The following is a 23,570-nucleotide window of genomic DNA, read 5'->3' on the forward strand; positions in this document are numbered from 1 at the left end:
TTTTATGGTGATTGACTTGAAGAATGTGTTTTTCTCAATCCCGTTGCACAAGGACTCACAAGATTTGACTTAATTTAAGTTCCTCCAGACTCGTCTGAAACATACTAAGTTGCCACAGCAGTACTGTGAGTCTCCATCGATATTCAACAGAGTCCTGAAGATTGATGGAGTCATGAAAATGTGCGTTTGGAGGAGAAGTCAATGCAGGAAAACTTGACTGCCAACAGAGTGCGCGCCTTGTCACTAATTCTTAACCATTATGAGTCCTACAGATGGACCTAGGCAATATTGATTTGAAGAGTGCTGTGATACAGTACATAGATGATATTTTAATTTGTTGCACCACAGAAGATGAGTGCACACAGGACTTGATTCAGTTAATGACTATCCTAGCAGACACAGGATACAAGATAGACAAAGAGAAGTTACAGTATTGTCAAACAGAAGTATTATACATAGGCCAGTTGATTTCACATGAGGGAAAGAGCGAAACACCTGAAAGAGCTGAGGCAATTATGAAGACTATGAAACTGCATACGGTAAAACAGATGTAACAGTTTTTGGGGCTAGTAATTATGTAAGAGCCTGGGTGTTTGACTATAGTTCATAAACAAGACATCTTTTGCAGGCTTTGAAAAAGCTCAAGTAGAGAAAGTCACAATAGAATGGACTGAGGAAGTGGAGGGGGGATTTGAAGAGTTGAAGAAAGCAATTTGTACTGCTCCTGTTTTAGGAATTCCCAATTATGCTGAGGAGTTTTTCTTATTTTCTCACACAAATGGGAAAGTCGTGACTGCGTGCTCACACAGAGGACTGCAGTGGGGTACAAGCTCCTGCCCTATTATAGTGGGATTCTAGATACAGTCATGAAGGGACACTTTTCTTGCAAAGTCTTTGGCAGCCACCACATTCGCAATTGAGACATCTACAAGCATTACAATGGGCTGCTCTATGATGCTTTTTGTGGAACATGCTTTGTCTGCCATCTTTGAGAAACCGAAAGGTATATTAACATCCCAGAGAGCTTCGGATTATGAAGTGATAATTTCAAATCCAGTGATTCAAATTGTCACATGTAAAATAGTGAACCCTGCCACCTTCATAGCTGTGCCAGTGGCAGAGGGCAAGCATGTGCATGACTCCGCAAACTATGTAGAGTTTTATGATGATATAACGCGCGTAAAAGAAATGCGTTGTCAGGAGGGGAAATTATCTTTATTGATGGTTCTTCGAATATTTATCAAACAAGTGGAGGAAGGCATTCTGTCACAGCTATAGTGAGGCACAGAGCAAATGGCGGGTTTGAAGTAGTGGCAAGTGCAAGGCTACCATCTCACTTTCAGCGCAAGTGGCAGAATTGGCAATGCTTATTGTAGTGCTTGAGAAACATGAAGAACAGGAAGTGGCGGTGTACAGTGACTCCACCTATGTGACATCAAATATGCATGCAGGGCTAGCACGTTGGAAAAGGAGGGGCTACCTCAGTGAGGATGGCATTCCAGTACAACATGCATCCTTATTGGACAGACTTTGTTGCCACCACTGACAGCTGCTCCCCACAGTGTTGGTAAATATGGGGTTAAACTACAGCTTGCACCTGCTCATTGGTGATGATGGATGCTCTGGCTATCATCACTTCAAAATCACTATGAGTCTGAAACAAAAAGTGCCGAGGCTCAGAAATTAGTGCCAGGGCTGAGCCCTGGCAAATACCCCCACAAATGAAGCACTGTTGACGCTGCAAGAAGACACACTGCACATACCGTGTTAGTGGCACGGCACCAGAAGCTGAGCTCCGCCCGCCATGATCGTTACTTTGTTGGTGATGGCCCCTCATGCAAAGTTATCACCCCCCCATGTGAAGAACATAATTTCAAGACCACTCCCAAGTACAGGAGTTCCTAAACTCAAGTGTGCCCTTAAGATGTATTAGCACACAAGCATGAGTGATGCGCCGCTGGTGTAAACATATGTCATAAAGTTCTGTGCCTTACTAAGGATTCCACTGAGCCTCTAGCACCAGGGGCCACACTGTCATGCCGCCGAGTTCCTGCCGTGTATGGAGCCGCTGGCGACGCGGAACTTAGTCCCGTCCGCCAGCGGCTTTCGGCCACGCCCCCTGTTTCCTGGTTTCACTTTCCTTCTGTTCCCATTGGTTGGGCGCTCCGCGGCCCGGTGTTTTAACCAGCCACTTCCGGGTCACGGATGCGTCGCAACGCTTCCTGTTTCGTCCCGTTAGCCCTGGGTTGCTTGCTTCCTGTTGCTCTCTTCCTGGGTTACTCGCCTTTCCCGTCCTCGTGCCCAGTCCGGCCCTCCCCGATGTTCTTCCTTCGTCCTTCCGCTGGTTCTGTCTGCCTTTCTCTCGCTCCCTTGGCTTTGTTTCACTCGCCCGCCTCCTCTGCCCTCCTTCCAACTTGCTTACCCTCCCTCCTTCCCATCTTCACTTACCGCCTTCTTCCTCTTGTCTGTTCCGTTTGCTCCGTCCGTCTGTTTCCTACTTCCTCTCGCTCAGCTCCGTGCCTTCCGTGTACCAGTTCCCTGCCTTGACCATTGGATTTGCTCTCACCTACCTCCCGGATAGTTTTGCTGTGACCTTCTGTGTACCAGACTTCGGCCTGTTCACCTGGACTGCCTTTGCTTACCGTTTTGTTACTTCCACTTCTAGCCTCGTGTACCAGTTCCTTGGACCGCTTACTGGACTGCCTGTGTCCTGGAGGGGGTTCACTCCCACGTGTTACCTCCAGACACTTTCCACCAGCTCTCACCCTTCAAGGATTCCTGGTTCCACTCCTCCAAGGCACCCGACGATAACACAGGGGTTTTTTGTGCCTAAGGGCTTTTCCCCTCCTGGTCGATCCCGGAGGAGGGGCCCTTGGTCTCCCTTCTTGGGGGAACGGTGGCTTCCTCCCGGGGTCGTCCCTATCTACATAAAAAAAAGGTGCGATCACGAAGAAAGGAAAAGAAGGGTTCTTGGAAGGAAGAAGAAGGTGAGGAGTCGGGGGAGGGGGAGATCTCAGAATCTACACTGTCGGACGAAGATATCACTGACCCTGGTGACACACACACACTCCAGCACAGCTGTCTGACCCAGGGCAGGAGTACATTACTTTCCTTAATCAATTCCTCGTCTTGTCATCCAATGAAGCTGGCTGCCAAATCAATAAGCACCCCAACCCCGGATCATCTGAGATTCACAGAGGACTCATCTATTCACCAAGGCTGTAAATGTGTCCCAGATCTCACAATAGCCTGACATGAGGTTTCAGTGCTCATGCAGCAGCCTACAGGGTCAGGCTTTAGGCAGCAGAGCTATCCCTTAATTGCATATACTGCAATTGACATGGTTAGGTTTAAGAAAGCAGAGCTCACCCCTAAATTATACACACTGCACTACATATGGTTAGGCTATAGACAGCAGAGCTTTCCCCTTAAATTGTGCATACTTCTCCGTAAATGGTCAAGCTTTAGAGAGAGGAGCTATGCCCATACATGGCCCATACAAAAAAAACAAGAACCCACACAAAACCCATCAACAAAAAACATTATATAATTGTCTCACCCCGGCCAAACACACACAACCAATATGTGTGTGAACAAAGTCCACCACAAACGTTTAACAGACTGTCCTGCTGGGATGCCACATATTACCTTAAACAGGATGGTGACCAATGCTTCTTTCCCGCGCCATGTGTACCCCTTGTATGTCTGCTACCCTCTTCTCTCTGACCAACAAACTCACCGCAAAAGTCTCCTACCTCCTAACACTAGGCACACAAACCCCTCACACATGACCACCAGAGACCTACCCATTACAACATCAACTTTAATTGAGCTATGACTTAGCTGTCTTTTGTAGCCCACTGCCCCATATCAGCAGCTAACCAGCGCCAAAGCACTGCAGACCATTTTATCTTGGGCTCTCCCTTTCGGGTAACTTTCTCCCAGTCTCCAGACCAAACCAACCGAAGCAGAAAGGCACTCAGACCTCAGGTACATCTGACCTGCACTCAGCAACAGCACAGGTTTAGCATCTGCCTCTCCTGCTTTTCCACTAACAACCCGCCTCCCGCTTTTCCTACATAGCCATGCTCAGCAAGGCCAACAAACACTACATAATGTTATGTTATGTTATGTTATTTTGGTTGAGTTATCAGGAGTATGTGTTTGCTCTGGCCGGCTTTATCCAGATCGGGTGAGGCTTCGTTAGGCCTGAGGAGAACGCCAGGCTGGGGGGTGCGAAACCAGCAATGTTTACTTAGAGTGATGGGGAGTGAGCGGGAGATGTTGATATGAGAACAGTTATACCGAATGGTGTCATAGTATCTCTGTGTTCTAGTTGAGTGGTGGTGGGAGAGAGTAAGCGTGGGGTGTGGTATGATGTATTCCCTGCATTCCAAAGCATATAATGTACGTCACGCAATTCCGGTCCGTTCTATGCATTTTTGTTCATTTCAGGCGTTCAAGATTGTCCTACACATTCATGTCTGCTCGACATATTCACGCACTCTGGTTCACCTTGCGTGTTCTAGTCTATTCTTCATTCTATTGGGCGCAACTTCTAAATGCAATTGGGTACACTTCTAGATTCAGCTTTTCTCAAAGAGGCTATTGGGCGCAACTTCTAAATGCAATTGGGTACACTTCTAAATGCACTTGGATACACTTCTAAATTCGGCTTTTCTCAGAGAGGCTATTGGTCACGACTTCTAAATCCAATCGGGTACACTTCTAACTTCAACTTTCTCAGAGGGCTATTGGGCGCAACTTCTAAGTGCAATTGGGTACATTTCTAAATGCAATTGGATACACTTCTAAATGCACTTGGGTGCACTTCTAAATTCGGCTTTCCTCAGAGAGGCTATTGGTCACAACTTCTAAATCCAATCGGGTACACTTTAAATTAAACTTTCTTAGAGAGGCTATTGGGCGCAACTTCTAAATGCAGTTGGATGCACTTCTAAATGCAATTGGGTACACTTCTAAATGCAATTCGGCGCAACATCTAAGTGCAATTGGGTACACTTCTAAATGCAATTGGGTACACTTCTAAATGCAATTGGGTACACTTCTAAATTCAGCTTTTAAGACCACTTGACATTAAATTTCATTAGATACATCAGTGGATGTTCACTAATTAGTCATATTTTCCCATCTGGACATTTTGTGTACACACTTTAGGAGGTTACACATAAATACCTAGATCATCAATTCCTTTGACTTTTCTTTGCAACAGTTCTGGAGCATGTCATGACACATTCATTAAGTCACTAATCAAAATAAGCAAGACCTTTAATACTTACCCTTCGGATACTGACAAACGAAAGGCATCAATTGCAAGCAAGAAGAAAAGCCTACACCCTTCTTCCCAGCTTCAAGAATCTTGCATTCTTCTGAAGGTCCTGCATCAAATATGGAAAATAAATTACCTCTACTGGGCCATTACACAATAAAAAGTATCTAAAATGTACCTACCGTACATCCTGCCAGTCAAAAGATCATACAGAACCCACAACCAAATGGACCATGGCATCCAAATATATAATTCTCTAAGGATGCCTGTGCATTGAGGACTAGGCATGCACAGTTTCCCCTCTCAGCCCTCTGTTTCAAAATTCTGGCACTTACGGAAAGCAGAAACAAGACAGTGGGCCTCATTACGAGGTATGCCGGTAGCCATTGCGAGTTCGGATGGCCCGGTAATTCCTCACTCGAGGACACGGACACGGTTGATCCCCATTCCCATTTCTGCCCCCATAGGGCTGAATGGGAATGGGAGAGGGAGTAAACAACGGGCCATTACGAGATGGCCCGTTGTTTGCTCCCTCTTCCCCTCGCGGGACCCGGTATGCACGCCTACCAGGCGTGCTTAACGTGTCCCGCGAGGGGACCTCGTAATGTGGCGGAACGGGTTGAACGGCGCCGCAGCCTTTTACGGCGCCGTTTAACCCGTTCCGCCAGGGTCGTAATGAGGCCCAGTCTCTGAATCACAGTGAAAAAACAGACATCACAGCCGTTGTATCCCCGCATCCAAATTCTAAAGCTGTCAAAATCAGTGTCCGTGGTACATGGTTACAAAAACCTTAGTGTTAGGGTCAGTTTTGTGGAAAATGAAGTGAGCACCAAACCCAGTCTGCATTGTGCACTTAGTGATTCAAACAAACTATCCTTTTATCACAAAAATATGTATGGAGTATAAAGATTATTTTGTGTTCATGTTTACAAAGCGCCCTATGATATTATGAAAAGCATCCAAGAACCTTCATTGATGCTATTTGTTGATTTACCCAACAGTTATTCCCTTGTGAATTTCCAAAGAATACAAAAGAATTGTACCAGACTGTCAACGGAATGTATTGTATATGAATATTCTAGGTTTTGATAATGTGCTTTCCTTTTTTTGACTGCAATATATTTTGGAGATTATTGTTGGAAATTCACATAAAAACGTACAAATTGACAGTTTACACTATTAGTGAAATTCAATAATTAGCTTTTTAATAAATACAAATAATGCAGAGAATGTGCACCATGTTGTCTCTGAAAATGACAGTCCTTCTTGGAAATTGTGGTGCCCAATTTAAAACCAAAAATCAGTTTCTATAATGAACACAATATAGAAAATAACAAATGCAATTATAGTCCCTGCAGCCTGGCCCTCTGCTCCCTTACAAAGTATGCCAGAACCGTGGTAACTCCCACAGAGCCAATCCACGTCCAACTCAGCTCCCTCAGTATAGAAAAAGCACCCCAAGTGTTTTGGTGTCATTCCTGCAGGACAGATGTGAGCGGCCAGATTATCCGTGAAAGGGTTCAAACAGATGCTGCCGACACCCCCTGAGATGGTTCAGAGGTGGTCATACATTTGTTGACTGAGTTAGCAAGAAATTAGTGATTGGGCTCAGAGTGAATTCTTTTTCAGAGGGAGTAGAACATCACAGCAGCTGGCTCGAGAGGTAGCTGAAAAGCGCCTTAAAGTTATTTCAGAAGTGTGAGAGTTATTATTAGCTCACGCCTTGAACCCCAGCTCAAGCACATGTTTGAACCGCAAACAAACACACGGAGCCCTGCAGGTCTGCATGGACTCCCCTCATAAGGATTGAAAGAGCAGTGGCTCTAGTTTGAGCAGGCATAACGTTTTAAAGACTTTAAAACAAGAATGCTCTTGTGATTAAATTAATGTTTTGAAAAACATAGCCTGATGTCTTGTTTTGATATTGCAACTTGCACAAAGGAAGCCTTCTCAGCTATAAGGATTGATAGACTGGTCCATGCTATCATGTTAGTGCATGCTCACATGCTAGGATCATGTTATCCTGGATTTTGGTGCTGAAATGCAGGATGATTTTTATTTTATTTATTTTATTTATTTATTTACATATTTTATGTATTTATTTATTTTTATTTATGATGGAAGGGTAACAAAAGGGCTTGTCACAAGGTTCTTTTGCATGATGGTAGACTACATAAGATCCTCAGTCATGTAGTCTTGGGATTCAAGAGTTGCAAGCAGGACCCACCGGTCATTTTGCTCCTCTGTTCCATGCTCTTGAATCTGGATTGGATGCTCACACTCCAACCTCAGGTTCCATCTGAGGGTGAATAGAGAAACTTAAGGTTCTACTCATTTGGTTGCACTCAACCAGGAAGTTTGACTCTAATTGCATTGCAGAAACTTGCATGTGACTGTTCACCCCACGGATGGCCCATTGTAGCGGTCACGTTTCAACATGTCCTTGTTCTAGTCTACACTTGGGTTTACAAACTATTATGATTTTTAGTGAAAACTAGCTCTGCCCAGCGCATCATATGCAAACAAGCGCTCTCAATCTTTGCTTGTCACTCTCTATGCACTCTCTTTCTGTTTCTGTCTCTCTTTCACTTACTCTATGCCTCAGTCTCTCTCACTCTGTTGGCGGGGGTCAGGTTGCCAGATACACGTGTGCTAGAAAACCCCAGTTGTTTCAAACAGCTGTGCAACCAGAGAAGAGACACATTTGAAGGAGGTGAAGTAGGAGATACTTTTTTAATGGTTAAATGTAGAGAGAGAGCGGCGGCGCCTGAGGCATCCCCCAAAGCGGGAATCAGCCTGGCATTTGGAGACATGCATTGTCATAGGGTGTGTCCTAGAGGAATGTCGCCATCACATTGATGGAGGGAAGTGGTGGGGGAGTGGCTAGCCTTAAACGGAGATGCTGGGTTTCTGTAAGACTTTGTAAGGGACCAGAGAACCAAGATGAAGGGTCCATAAGGGTGTACGGTATTTTCTAGGATGTATTAATGATAGAAACAGATCATTGTTTTTTTTTTCCTGAGCATGGAACTTTCTAGAAGGAAGGACATTTTGAGAGACAAAATAGTGTGTATTCTCAACAAAAAACACATTTGAAATCCTAAAATGTAAATATTTAGGAGTATTATAATTATAAACTGGCTGTTTCTAAAGTTTTACAATGTTAATTTCCAATTATCGCTTCCAGTATATTGTGGTCAGAATAAGAATGTCACACTTGTCTTACTGAACAAAAGACTTGATCAAGCCACAACGTTCCCATATCAATTGCTTGATTGATGGTTATAATTCCAAGGAGGGCAGCCTGGTACACATCTTTTGTACTTTTTCGAAATACGCAGTTGTAGACTTGTGGGGGACTGCAACAAATAGCACCGGGGGAAGTACGAGAAGTACTGGTGACTGTCTCGTCGTGCTGTTTGCAGCCGTATTTGTGGACTTGGATTTTGATTGTGGCATTGATTCTGCACCAGCAGCTAAGTCCGTTGAACTTGCTTCGTGAGGATCTCAGGAGGACGTCTTTGCGGTGAACAACGTTGTTGCCTGATTCATTGGAAATAAACAAAGGCTACCTTGCCGGGTCCCGCCCCCTTGGACTTGGATGCCCCTTCTTTGTTTCTACTTAATCCCAGCAGCCTGCGCACCCGCGCGCGTGCCGGGGGAAGTACGAGAAGTACTGTTGACTGTCTCGTCGTGCTGTTTGCAGCCATATTTGTGGACTTGGATTTTGATTGTGGCATTGATTCTGCACCAGCAGCTAAGTGCCGTTGAACTTGCTTCGGGAGGATCTCAGGAGGATGTCTTTGCGGTGAACATCGTTGTTGCCTGATTCATTGGAAACAAACAAAGGTGACTGTTGTTCATACGTGTGTGCCCAGCGTGTACACGTGGTTAGCGTGTACGCTGTGCACAGCGTGTTTACTGTGGTTCTTGTTCTTATTGAAGCACTGATATACTGAATACTTGTTTGGTTCTTTTCTTGGTTAAAGGCTACCTTGCCGGGTCCCGCCCCCTTGGACTTGGACGTCCCTTCTTTGTTTCTACTTAATCCCAGCAGCCTGCGCACCCGCGCGCGCACCGGGGGAAGTACAAGAAGTACTGTTGACTGTCTCGTCGTGCTGTTTGCAGCTGTATTTGTGGACTTGGATTTTGATTGTGGCATTGATTTTGCACCAGCAGCTAAGTGCCGTTGAACTTGCTTCGGGAGGATCTCAGGAGGATGTCTTTGCGGTGAACATCGTTGTTGCCTGATTCATTGGAAACAAACAAAGGTGACTGTTGTTCATACGTGTGTGCCCAGCGTGTACGCGTGCTTAGCGTGTTTACTGTGGTGCTTGTCCTTACTGAAGCACTGATATACTGAATACTTGTTTGTTTCTTTTCTTGGTTAAAGGCTACCTTGCCGGGTCCCGCCCCCTTGGACTTGGACGCCCCTTCTTTGTTTCTACTTAATCCCAGCAGCCTGCGCACCCGCGCGCGCACCGGGGGAAGTACGAGAAGTACTGTTGACTGTTCACGGTGCGGGGTGCAGGCTGCGGGGTTTGGTCTTATTGCATGACTGTTTCAAAAGCTTTGTCAGAATTGCATATATCAGGTATTTAACATGGTCAACGGTCTTCGCAGTGGGCATAAGATTCGTGATAATACTAGTGAGGCTATAAATGATTCCATAGGAAATCATACTATCATGGTAGATACGACTGCATTAGTTAATAATGAAATTAATCTCTCCAATGAGGTGGGAACGTCTGTGTGTGTTGAATTACAGGGTGATTTGAGCTGTCATTCATCACAAGGTGTGGTGGTACATGTAAAGGAGCTTAGCAACGAAATATTGCCGCTGCAAACCATTCCTAAAACTAATCCTTTACTGGTACCGGAGACCTATAAGCTCAAAGAGATGAATCAAGACCAGGGTAATGGGGCTATGTGTGGGGGCCTAGGAGCTCCGTCAAATGGAGAATTATTAGCCAAGATGGGTATTATGACAACTAAACCCAGATTTTCTGATGTTTCTATTATTGCCCCGGCTATTGAGCCACTTCTGGACAAGAGGATGCGCTTCACCAGGGGGCCCTCTACTCCGCTGCATGGAAGATGTGCATGTGCACACTGGTCCTGGTACATACTTTTTTGATGATCACTCTGCAAACAATGAGGCTAATAGGCGGTTTAAAAACCTAGAGACTAGCTCACCTTCAGAAATACAAAATACCCGTGATTTGGTTGATGCGGCCTCTGGGTCTATTCCGGTGATGCCGCCCTCCCCTGTTGAACAACAAACGAGCCTTTCAGAACTCGAAGTTGAAGCAGAATGTAATTTAATGGAGTCCTCAGACATCGGAGTTGATTTTCCGGTCTTGTCTAGGATTCTTAATCTTCTTGATAAAGGACACGAACATACTCATGCGCAAATTATCTATTCGCATAGTATGATAACTGAGCTTCTAACTAAGGTCAACAGAATCGAGGGGCTCCTATTCACTTGTGATGCTGTGGCTGCCCTTTCTAAGGGGAAACAAAGGTTGAGCACCCAAATGTGTAACAAAGCTTCCCAAGCCCCAGCTGATTCAAGAATGGGGCCTAATGCAACGACTACCTTTGCTGCAGTGACTGCATCTGACTCTAGCAAAGAAGATGGGGCTGCAGCTCAGGTAATAAATCAGCTAACTGAGATGGTATCGGCGAATGCAGTGGCTATACAACAGATACTACTAAGTATTGCAAAGACCAATCCAATTGTACAGTTACCGGGAGATCAGACCCTACTGCCGATGTGATGGCTGGCCCATTACCACAGGTGCCTAGTCCAAATATAGATGAGCCCCTAGAAAGCCCTTCGGTATTGACCAACTTAATTGATTTAGAAGATGATGCACAGAAATTCTATCACCAGTCTGGAACATTGAAAGAGAATACGGTAGAGGATCAGGCTTACGAACCGGTACTATCAAGGAAACAAAAAAGACTTCTGGTGAGAGTTACCAAACGTAAGATCAAACAAGCTAAAAATGTAAAGTTGAGGAATAAACAAAATCCACCCAAGGGTATATTAGATTCCTTAAACGTTGACACAAAGGATTCCTCGCTTGAAGAGGAGAAGATTGATCTCCTGCAATTTAACCAAGAATCAAGGGCTCTATTGAATATTGAAGCCACTCAGAGCCCGGTGGACATGCGAAAGTTGCCGGTGAACAAACTTACTGGGAAAGGGCTTGGAGTAGCGGCTCAGGTGGAAGATCGTTGTGTTGTCAAACAAAAGCAAACTGATCTGGTAAACTTTTTTCCGGCCCTATATATGAAGAAGGCTTCCAATAAAATCAAAGTAGCAGGGCCCAGCAAATCTTTGAACAAAACATTGGTGAATAAACCTATTCAATCTAGATCCAATCAGATGACCTCAAATCCACATATTAGTCAGGACTGTGAACTGACCAATAACTCGTCCACTCAGGAGGTGTTACCCAACAGTGCGGTGAAAGAACTTGCACCTAATTTGGTCAATGATGATGGTGCTAAAGTTGAAGTGCAAGGTTCGTCCCATTGTAAGAACAATATAAATATGACTAGGGATAGACCTAATCCAGAAGCTCAGACTTGGGCACATGAATCACACTTTAATATCTATGAGCCCATGCCCAAGACTGAGGTAATGATTTTAACCCCCGATATGCCATCTATTATGGACTGGGAAATTAAGCAACCAACCTCCGCAAAAGTGAGCCTAAATCGTTCTGCAATGCTGAAGGCTTTTCAAGCGATCCCCGCCTTACGTACCATCAGAAGTGATGATATTGACTGGGTGCGTCCGTGCCACAATAATCCAACTCGAATGATTTGTGGCTACCATTCACACATCAACACAAGATTAATTTGGGCGCAGCACGATGATTTAGAACTACTGGGCTTATTCCTTTGTCTATTTAATTCCGATGAACTCGCTGAAATTTTCACTGCGACCCTGCCAGAACCTCCACAGATCTTAAACTCAGCAGGAACTTTATGGTTGATTAATGGGGAGGTATTGAAATAATTTATGAATTTTGCTGCTTCTTTATCAGGCATGATGGGTATGGGGTCTTTGAACCCACCCCCAACTCCAACCGTAATGGATAAAAAGTAGGATGAAAATCTTGGGATGACCTTACTGTCATGGAACTCATGTGGTAGTTCCAACTTGAGGTCATGGAACGCTTCGCTTGTTAGTTGTACTCGCCCAGGGATCTGCCTGATCCAAGAAACTATTATTAAGGGTGATTTAGAGTTGGAGGGGTTTGATTCTTATCTTCAGCCTGCTGAAAGAGGGACATTAGGCCGCCCGGCTGGAGGCCTTGCTATCTTAATTGATACAAACTTGAGATTGGAATCCTCTGTTTTGTGGGCTGATGAGGCATTGTTGGTGATTGAAATTTTGTGTAAAGATTTCCTATGTCAGGGTTTCCTTGTAGTTAACCTGTACTGGAATGATGTTAGAATTTCCTTTGAAACGATCACTAATCGTTTGAACCTCATCTTTGAACAGACACTGCGCCATAAACAAAGTTTGAATGTAATCATTGGGGGAGACTTTAATTCTGCCTGCGTATCTGTAGACAAGGATGGGAAACAGTGCAATCACGATCTGAAGAAAAAACCTCATGCAAATGGTATAAAGTGGTTGGAATATTTCATGAATGGGGATATCCAAATTGTTCCTTTTGAAAGAGGAATCTATCATTATACTTGGGCATTGATTGATTATATCTTTGCTTCCACAGGGTTGTTACAACTTATTGATCCAATACTGATTAGCAACTTATTTAGGGGAGATCATTTTGCATTGAATGCTAATCTTAGATTCAAAATCGGTAGCCTTGCTGTTGCTCCAATTTTATCTGCTATTGAATTTGATCGAGTCCGATTGTCTGTTAAGTGGACCTCTAAAAGGTGCAAGAAAGTCAGCACTAATATTCAAGAGGATCCCTTACTTATTTTGAGCAAGTCGTTAAGTGGAGTATCGTGTGTTGCGGCAGAGCTACAGAACTCCATAAGAGTTGCCGTACATATGTTACTTATGATGACCTCTACGGACTCTAGTTGTCCGACCACACATCGACATCATTATAATCAAAAAGTGGTTGATTTACGGAAAGAGAAACGCCAACTGATTAGGCAACTTAGCTCTCGAGACTTAGCTGCTAATGAGTTTCATGCGTCGAAGGCCCATATTATTATGACCTACAAAAGACAAGTAAAAATGCTGAAGCATGAGTTAATTAATACTGATAATCAGAATCTTATTGGTCTATTACTAAGGAAAAATACTAGACAGGTTTGGGCTACGATTCGTATCTTGATTGGAAATTCAGAGATGATTGAAGAATCAGCTATCTCTACTGTGACGTGGGTTAGTCATATTAAATCCAAGTTTACCAAGCCACATGGTTTTTGTTTGTATGTAGATATGACCTTATTTAGTCCCACCACTGGTGGCTGCCCGTGGACCATCGAGGACATCCATATGGCCATTATGAAATCTAAAGGCTCCAGGGCTCTAGGGGCCTGATGGAATTCCACCATGCCTTATTAAACTCAATCCTGAATTGTGGGCGGGAATTTTCAAAATTAAATTTGATGCCATTTATTACCTTGGGCACATTCCTAGCTCATGGTGTTTCGGCCATTATCATCCCGATCTACAAAAAGGGTCCTATGAAGGAACCAGCGAACTTCAGGCTGATAGCGCTGATGGATGCCTCGGCAAAGATTTTTACAAGTCTTCTACTGCAATTTATCCATCAGCATATCATTAAGTCTAATCTATTACCTAAATTTCAGATTGGATTTCGTCGTTACATGGGATGTCAATTAAATGCCACTATCATTGCCCATGTTTATCAGCAGACCAGATCATCTAATGCAGGACTGGTTTATATGGCAGCCCTAGATCTTACTGCTGCTTTCGACTCAGTTATTAGAGAACTATTGTGGATAAAATGTATCAATTATGGCTTTTCTGTTCAGCTTGTTTCAATCATTGCTGCCCTACATAAACAAACAACTTATCGAATCCGTCTCTCTAATGCTGGTGCGCTTACTGACACCATTCCCACCAAAATCGGATTAAAACAGGGCTGTAACCTTGCCGCAGTCCTGTTTAATTTATATCTATTAGATGTTGATGAGCAATGGAAGGAGGCCATTATTTTCCAAGTGAAATTGGGATCATTAGTACTCAACTGGCTAAGTTTTGCCGATGACCTACTGTTCTTTGATCGACCCGTTTTGGGCTCTAGACGAAGCTGGCCTTATTTCATGCATATGCCAGTAACCATAATCTACAAATTAATCCGGAAAAATCCTTCATTATTACGTTTTCTGAAGGACGGAAAAGATCCACCAAATTTACATGGTGACTCAATGGTATCTCCATTCCCAGGTCACCTTCCATGCGTTATTTAGGCTACCATCTAGCAAGTACATATTCCCTTGATGGGTGGAAGATGATTTTGAATAATAAAGCGAAAACGCTTACTGTACAGATGAAATTGATACACCATCGTTTGGAGAAATTCTCTATGGTCCCTATGCTCAAATTCTATCTGCAAAAAATCGAACCAATTCTACTTTATGCCATGGATATATGTCTTTATGAACTTGATGGAATTCTAGACTTTATCCAGGGTAAGATGTTGAAAAGTGTTTTGGGTTTGGCATCTTCCACGCCGAATGCCATTGTTTGTCATGAGTTGGCTTTGTTACCGTTATCTGTCAAATGGCATTGGCGATCACTCACAAATTATGGGAAAATGTTATCTCCCCCTAAGGATTCATTATATGAAGGGTTAGCGAGTATGATAGAGAAAGGACATCCTCCTTCCTTCTTGAAATTCAGGAACGGGATGGAAGAACTGTTATCTAACGCTATGATCAACCATGGTCACCTGGTACTAGGATTACCATCATGGAAACTTAAATACTGTCGGTACTACTGTTGCTTGTTGATTGAGAAGATTAATAATTATCAATCTTTTTATGAATATGCCAAATTTACCCGGCAGTGGGGTTATCGTCCAAAGTACCAGATTATTTTCCCATGTAATTATGCTAGGAAAACATATTTGAGATTTCGTTTGAATCAGTTACTCACAAATGAGAAACTGATGTCGTGGAACCAGTATAAAAATAAGTCAAACAGAGGGCAATGCAGATTTTGCAATACTAATATGACAATCGAAACCTTGAGACATCTTGCGGTGTACTGTTTGTATTTTGAATCTGATAGGAAACATCTATCTGGCGAACATCTCTACACAGACTCTAGCATGAGTAGAGAGACGCTTTGGCAAAGATGTATGTGGGGAATGAGCCAAACGCTCATTCTTAGCCTAACAAACTTTCTGCTAATCATTGAAGAAAGATTATCTGAAAAGTCAAGAATTTTAGTGGATGAGGACTGTGAGTAGGTAGAGTATATCAGCTGAATTTGTAATTTTGTTCTGGAGATCTAGATCACGAATGTATGATTTGTTTGGGTCTGGAAACATCATAATCATTGTTTATGATGGCCGGGGATGAGGAATTGCAACCTTTGCTGTTTACTTGTTTCTGTGTTTATTGGTTTTAGTGAATTGATTGATCAGAACGAAATATTGACTCCATATTTTTTAAATGTTTTATATTTGATGAAATATTATGTTGGTATATTGGTGCTATGGATAGCTTTTTATATTTGTCAATTGTATGTTTTATGTTTAATGTCGATGTTCTGAGTGATATGTATTTATATTGCTTTTTGAATAAGGTTCTTTGTGTGATTCTAGAATATATAATCTGTAAAGGTTTGTAAAACCATAAACAATAAAAAAATAAAATAGCACCATCAAGGGCTGCTTGCTACTTTGCATGAAGCCATAGAGCATTTTGGGAACATGAGAATGACCATGGATAGTTATATTTCACAACATTCATCCTAACATTAAAGTGTTTGTAACCATGCACTATATATAATGTTAAGGGTGTGACATCTGTCACTCCAATGTGGTCCACAAACTGCCCTATTGTTACTTTCTAAAGAGCCAGTCCATTAGAAGAAAGGAGGTTGGATGGGGGGGGTGCATGGGGACATGCCCAGTCCTCAATGGGCAGACATGCTTAGAGAATGATCTATAGTAGACAAGAAGGATAGCATATAAGGCAGCAGTTAGAATAATACATCTCGGGGGACACATAGGGCTAATTGCAGGGGCATATTGGTTAGGGCGGATAAGATGGGTGAAGTCTACATTTTTAAAGTTCCCCAAAAAGTAAAAAGGTCTGACCTTCCTACTTGCACTGGAAAGTCCCCCATCTACATCAGCAATTCCCGCCCTTGATTTCCTTCTGTGTTGAAATTATTGTCAACATGCTGAAAAGTGGACTAAGCTAAAAAAAAAAAAGAAGAAAAGTGACCTGGACTGCAAGTTCAGCTTTTTGCATGAAACAAGCTTGCAAAATGTTTTGTCTCTAAGCCTAAAAATATCAAGAGCATGTGAATCTGCAAGCGTTGCTAGGGGGTGGTGGGGCTGAGGGGCCTCTAGCTCTGGGTCTTTTGATTATAGCCCCAGATAGGATTTCAAGGGACACAAACCAAAGAATAGCTAGCCCTGAGTCCTGACGGTCCTGGCATTAGTATAGCCCCAGATCTTTTCCAGACCTAGCAACACCCTGAACCCTTTATGATTCTGACCTATGAACTTGCACTATGTAAGATGCTCAATACATCTAGCTTTTAGAGATTATCTGGATGTACCCCTTCCACACACAAACCACAAGCAGGCATAGGTATAGGGTGCTTTAGCACAACTTTATTTATTTATTTTATTTTATTCATTTATAAAGCGCACCACAGCCCGTGGGCATCGAGGCACTGTTACAGAGTACAGTAGAATGCTTCCAGAATACAGTAGAATGCTTGCAAAGGATTCGGGTATGGGTTATACATAGTTACATTGGAACAGGAGAAGGGGAGCGAGAGGGGAAGGCATATACAAGGTTTTAGGTGAATAACAAAGTTGTGAGAGCTTTCCGAAAACGTATAGTGAGAGGGTCCTGCTCTGAGAAATGCACCTAAACTAATCTCTGCTCAACGCAGAACGCCCCCGCACACAAGAGGTTGTGGCATGAGAAATGGTAGAGCCCTGGCACCCACAAGGACAGTCACTGCATGCACTGTGCCCCTCACAACTCAACTCAACACAATTTAGCTGCAGGAAGAACCTTACAGTGGCAGTGCTGAGCACTCCTGCATCTTTACCATGCACCTGCAAGTCTCCACTTACGGGCCATCCGCAATCCAGGACACCATGCAACCAGACTCCAGGCGGCTGTCCATCAGCTACCTGAGAAGGGCATCGGGCGCACTCTTGGAACCCAGAAGGTGTGCAGAGATAAAGTCACCTGGGAAATGGCTACAATGGGGCGACATTTCCTAAAATTGCACCATGATTAAAATCAAACACTTTCCCCAAATATACTATGATGGGAGTGAATAATATAAAATTATACTCCGCCTACAATATTTGGAGAAAGTATTTAGGGGTGGGAAAAAAAGGTTTCTAGGTGACATTATCATGAAAGAGACCAGGATACAGCTCACAGAAAGCAAATCAGCGGCACCCCTGAACTGTACAGCACACCTTTGTCCAGGGGTGGACTGGCCTACAGAGAACTCTGGAGATTTCCCGGTGGGCCTCTGCACTCTGGGCTTCTCTGTGTGATTACCTATTTCATGTTCACATTTGTGTATGGCAAAGTTGTCTGGCTAACTCGCACAGTGTAATGTGAAGCCACTTTGAAAAACACTTCCAGGGCCTCTATCGGTGCCCAGTCCACCCCTGACTTTGGCATTTTAACAAACCCCTTTTGCCACAGAAAATTGCCAGGAGCTTCTACGCTGTCAGAGCGTTAACGTACGACCTCTGACCTTGGAACAGATAATAATGCCAATTGCTGTTAAGGCTAGATACATCTTTTACTCGCTAATTTATCCAGCCCCATAGTCAATGTTATCGTTTCAGTTTTGCAAATTGATATAAACGGCCTGATTTACAGAATTTTTAGCGTGGTGCAAAGTGACGCTGCCAACAAACGCCCAGATGTACAGAACTACGAAACAGTCAAAGTTCAAAGTGCAAAAATAAACTTTGCACTGTTGTTTCAATCACTTTACACTGAAAATGTACTCTTTCCACTGCGCTAAATAGGTTAACGGTGCAAGGAGTACGTTTTCTGCAAAGTGGTCTGTAAATCACGGTGTTTGTTGGCAGTGCAAAGTCACTTTTCACCAGTCAAAAAATTCTGTAAATCATGCCCAAAGTCTCATATCACGACTGGTGCATAGACCGGTGTGCTACCTCCACACACAGGTGGGAAATAACAATGTTGATTGTTATTCAAATTATCGGTCGCAGTTTGCATCCAATTATTAACATTCCCTTTGCTGTGTTTAATTTTCAATTACACGCATGTGATAATTAGACAAACTTCGTGAGTGTGATACCATTATTTGTCACTGGCAAAAAGTTCATTCGCTTAATTAACACTTCTAAAGAAACTCTTTTCACTTGCTAAACGGTATGGTTTTGTGAAATGCTTAAGTCGAAAGGTAGCAATTTAGCACTACACATATCGCCTAAATAAATAGACAAAACTAAATCTCATGTGCCCTGTTGCATCCGTAACGTTCACTTTTCTCATTCTAATGTTGTGTAGGGTGTGGCAGATATGTGTGTCTACATTGTGGGGTGTAATAAAGCGCAACGCTAGCTGGGAAGCAACAAGGCGCTGTGCACAGGGCTTGCAAGTGCCCTGGGGAGAGTATGGCAGGCAGGTGAGGGTGGGGACTGCGCGGAGGGAGGAGAAGGGGTTGGTGGAGTTTAGGCAGAGTGTGGAGTCCTTAACTCATGACACAGGGTGCTGTCCATCTCAATGCTGCCCGGCACTTTTGTACCCACCACTGTCGGGTAATAGCAGTAGGCGCCCTCTAATACACATGAGAGTGGGGGGGGGGGTGGGGGTAATAGGGCAAATGCGCCATTGATGCTGACGGTAGAGCAGTCTCTCCACGCACTGCATTGCACAGGTTGCTGCACGTTTGCTCCTAAACCATTGGGTCCACGTGGATTTCCATGCATGTAAAGGAGCGGGGGAGGCACAGAAGGCATGACCCAGCACCACAGGACCCTGCGGCTTCTAGACCCCAAAATGGGGTGCTACTATGGCACCTGGCCCTTCATGTCAGGGGACATAACTGCAGGGAACAGTTTAAACATGTCCTGTCCTCACACAAGGACAAAGATCGCCTCCAACAATACCAGTCGCTACCCACTAAGGCAAAGCATGGGGGCCTGGAGCTGGGTTCATTGACACGTTTCCAGTGACACTTATTTCTGTGAGGAGTCAAGCTAGGTAGGCGTGGCGTCTTCCTCAGCTCCTCTCAGCCCCCTGGAGTAGCTCAGCTTTGTGCTTCCTGCCTGACTAGCCCTGGAAATTCTGGGCCAGATTCTAGGAGCGCAGACAATGTGCTTGTTTCATTTGTGCTAGTTTTGAAAATGCTCAGGTCCCCTTATTCATAAAGGTGACCTGAACATTTCAGGTAAATGGCACCAAGATGCACTGTCCATCCACCACTTTGCATACATTAGTGTCGGGCGCGCACTTTTGGCACTATTTTATGACGGGCTTCTAGCAACCATGTGGTTGCTAGAAGCAAATTTCAGAGAGACGAGCCGTTAAAGGGCCCGTCTAGTTGAAATGACAGAGAAAAAAAAGTATTTCCATCCCTGTCTGGCACAGCCACAGTTTAAGCCGCAGATCTCACACTTCAAAAACAAATAATGACAGGGTCTGAAATAACCCTGCCATGATTTGCAACTCCCCCGATGCCTGCTCTGAACAGGCGAAGGGGGAAGACCCTCATTTCTGGGCCTTTTGAAATGCCCAGAAATGCCTCCTTATTTGCGCAAATGCGCAAAGGTGGGAAAAGGGCATCCAAAATGTGCTCATTCAGAGGCCCTTTGGGAATTGGGCTGCCACTTTTTTACCCATATGAGGAGATTCCAGCTGAAGACGTTTGTCTGCATTTTTGTTTCCCCACAGTCTAGACTCTAAAGTCAATCAAGAGGGACTCATCACACTTATGGTGCTCATTGCATGCTAGGCCCCGTTCTAAGATTTCCAACACCTGTGTGGGGAAAAAAAGTGAGCCTCCCAATTTGCATATGTATTGACATCACAGTAAGTGACAACACGGAAGATACATCACAGAGAGTGGCGCGAGCCTTTGATAATCAAGGGTATAATTGGAAGTTACATTAGAAGACGTTGAGTAAGCGAAGAGACAAACTCTATGAAGAGCAATATATGACTAGTCACTTATATAATAATAAAAATAATAATAATAATGATTATTATTATGAGTACACATGGCACAATCTCATTAATGAGACTTTCTTTGAATGGTGTACTTTGTGAAATGAATCACTTCTAGGCTCTTCTAATTTTGGTTACACGGCACAGTGAGAGTGCCCAAGATTCCCCACACATAATTGGTGCAGCTAGGTCAAGGCACCAATCTGCAAGATGGGCACATTGTCACATATCAACTTAGCTCTAGCTGGTCCAAATGTATGTTGCCTGGCTTTTAAGAGCACACTGTTTTATAAGGATAACTTGAAAAGTACACACATCCTAATCATTTGTATTAACTCTGATTAAAAGAGTGATTCGCCAAAGCACTCTACAATAAATCACAAAACGTGGCACATCAAAAAAGTAGCCATGAGGAAAATAAAATAAGATCATGAGAAGGAAACATATATAGCACTAGTTATAAGAAGATGAGTTTTAAGATGGGAGCGAAAGATGTTTCTGGAGACGGAGCACAATATAAAGTGGCTAAAAGGGGAACGCAACGAAAATGATAGGTGGTGCTGGAAGCTTCAGGTGCAGAAAGAAGAAGGAATTGAGAAGATAGGAGTTGAGGAGGGCGATATATAGACACAAGAGAAGGGTTATAGATACAATCATTACCATGGAGACACATAAACAACTGGTGAAAAGGACAAAGCATTGCCAGTGTTAGGCAGAATCATGTGCAGTACCCTTTGGGAACACCACACACAATTAAGTCTACAAGTGCAAGTACAAATTCACCTTTGGTACAAACCTTTACTACACAGTAAATGTGGTAGCGATGGCTGAGCAGCCAGACTTATCTCAAGAGTAAAGTGAGCAGTATCAGAAGTTACACAAAGGACAGTAATCAATATGGTTCAAACAAACACTGACTCAAGGTTTCTAAAACAGTTGACTAAGTAAAGCAGCAGAGAAATCACAATGTTAATATACTACACAACACCCAATCAATTCTGGACAAGTTAAGCTCAAAATGAAGTGTGAGAAAAATGGCACTCCAGCAATTTAAAAAGGGAGGGAAAGACAAGGATAAACAAAATTAAGCAGCACCAACAAGTAAGTAGGCAGGGCAATCTAGAAAAGGCTTCCTACAATGAGGATTCAAATCAATAGGCCTTGGCCAATGTTAATGTGTTAATGGTTCAGAGTCTTTGCAGAGGATCACACAGTTCAGAGTAGTTTGTGGTTAAGTCTTTGCCAAGAGTTCAAAACGTAGTTGGTAGGAAGAAAAGTTATTTAAAAGAGTAGAGAAGGACAAGCCCTCGGATTGGCGAAAGATTTAAAACACTTTCACCGCGGTCGGACGGAACGAACAACCGGGTTAGCACAGTACCTTTAAAGAAGAAGAATGCTGTTGCTGAGGCAGAAGTTCCTGGCAGATCCTGCAGGCTCACGGTTCCTGAAGAGACTGTCGGACTGACATGAAGGAGGAAGACTGGAGGGTCCTGCACTGCCCAGGGAAGAAAACAGCAGCAGAGCAAAGCAACAAATAAAAGGTGCGCTCCTTAAAACCCAAAGAGGGTCCGGTCCTCCTGTCTAACCGGTTCAGTGCAGCTGTGCACAGCAAATTCGACAAGGGAGGGAGGCCTTGCTTGGTGTTTGACGAACTGGTTGGTCCCACCAGCTCAAGGGAAGAAGATTCCTTGCAGATCTTCTATGTCATCGAAGTTGATTCGGACCCGCAGCAGGGCTTCACCGGGAGGTTCAGTGATGGTAGTGGTCCTCTTCCTTCAGCTTCTATTCGGTTCTCTCGATCCAGTGGCGACTCTGCCTTCCAAGTCCCAGAGACGAGGCAGTTTTCCCCCATTCACACAGCCTGGCTGTCAATCACACAGAAGGGTGGCTGTCCTGGCAGGACAGTCACTTAGCCAATCAAACAATAGTGTGTTTTGGGTTTCCAAGGGAACCCTGTGCAGGGGTCCTAAAACACCTCCCTCACATCCTGTCTACCCAGACTCTCAGGTGCCTAAGGAGGGCTTCTGTGCAGAAGCCCGCAAAAGGACGGCGAACAAAGGAACCAAACCTGGTTTGGCGCGCAGAGTAAAACACGAGAAAGACCTTTACAAAATGAAATGGCAAATAAACCCAGCCGGAACCAGATAAAAGTAAATGGAGTCCAGCGGATTTAAGTTTGAGGCTACTAACATAGCCTAAAACAGTACCAAGGCTATTTTCATAGACCGCGGTAGGAAAAATATGGCAGATACCACTCCCACCAGCGAATCTTAAATAAAGGGGAATGAAATAATGTTCCATCTGAAACAGACAAAAAGAGATAACTATTAACCCTTTCCAGTACTCTAAGTAAGACATTTGTACTGGGTCTGTGAATATAAACAGACTAATAAAGTCAATGCAACTTTAATTGTTCTGTGAGACAGTAGTCAGTCCCAGAAAATGGAGTTTAAAGTGGGAAGTCTGAAAACGACAACCCTGTGTCACTACACTAAAGGTGTTGTGTGACACACAGTAAACAATTATGCCTATGGAGTGGGTGAGGCTCCACAGTCTATGAACACAAAAATGTTATAAACACAGCAAAACACATGTAAGCGTGGGGTAAAAAATGCTCACACTCTTACCAGGTGAAAATAAATCCTAGAAATCCAGCAAAGCTGCTGAGGGACTCAGTAGGTAAGGGAAATTAGCCATTCTGGAGAATTCCCCCTAACACTCCTCCCCCCCAGACTAAGGGACAGGAGGTTTTAATCCACTCCTGGATGAATGTCTTCACTCTAGTCGATTATAAACATCCTAGAGAGACCATCAGCATTTTGGTGGTGACATCTCGATCTGTGCAAAATGGTGAAATCAAACCATTGCAGGCAGATTGACCATCTTAGTA

The 23,570-nt window shown here is 43.7% G+C and overlaps 1 protein-coding gene across 2 annotated transcripts in view; it reads right to left on the bottom strand.

Annotated features, from left to right (window-relative positions):
- The window catches only part of ADGRD2 (adhesion G protein-coupled receptor D2), a 1,057,913-nt gene that overhangs the window by 843,025 nt on the left and 191,318 nt on the right, over positions 1–23,570 (bottom strand). For both annotated transcript variants that reach the window (XM_069609449.1, XM_069609450.1), the window contains exon 6: positions 5,301–5,399. In XM_069609449.1, coding sequence (XP_069465550.1) covers positions 5,301–5,399 — 99 coding nt within the window. The remainder of the gene's footprint in view (positions 1–5,300; positions 5,400–23,570) is intronic.

The sequence above is a fragment of the Ambystoma mexicanum genome, chromosome 8, assembly GCF_040938575.1.
Source record: "Ambystoma mexicanum isolate Mex_15411 chromosome 8, UKY_AmexF1_1, whole genome shotgun sequence".
In the NCBI taxonomy this organism is placed as follows: domain Eukaryota; kingdom Metazoa; phylum Chordata; class Amphibia; order Caudata; family Ambystomatidae; genus Ambystoma; species Ambystoma mexicanum.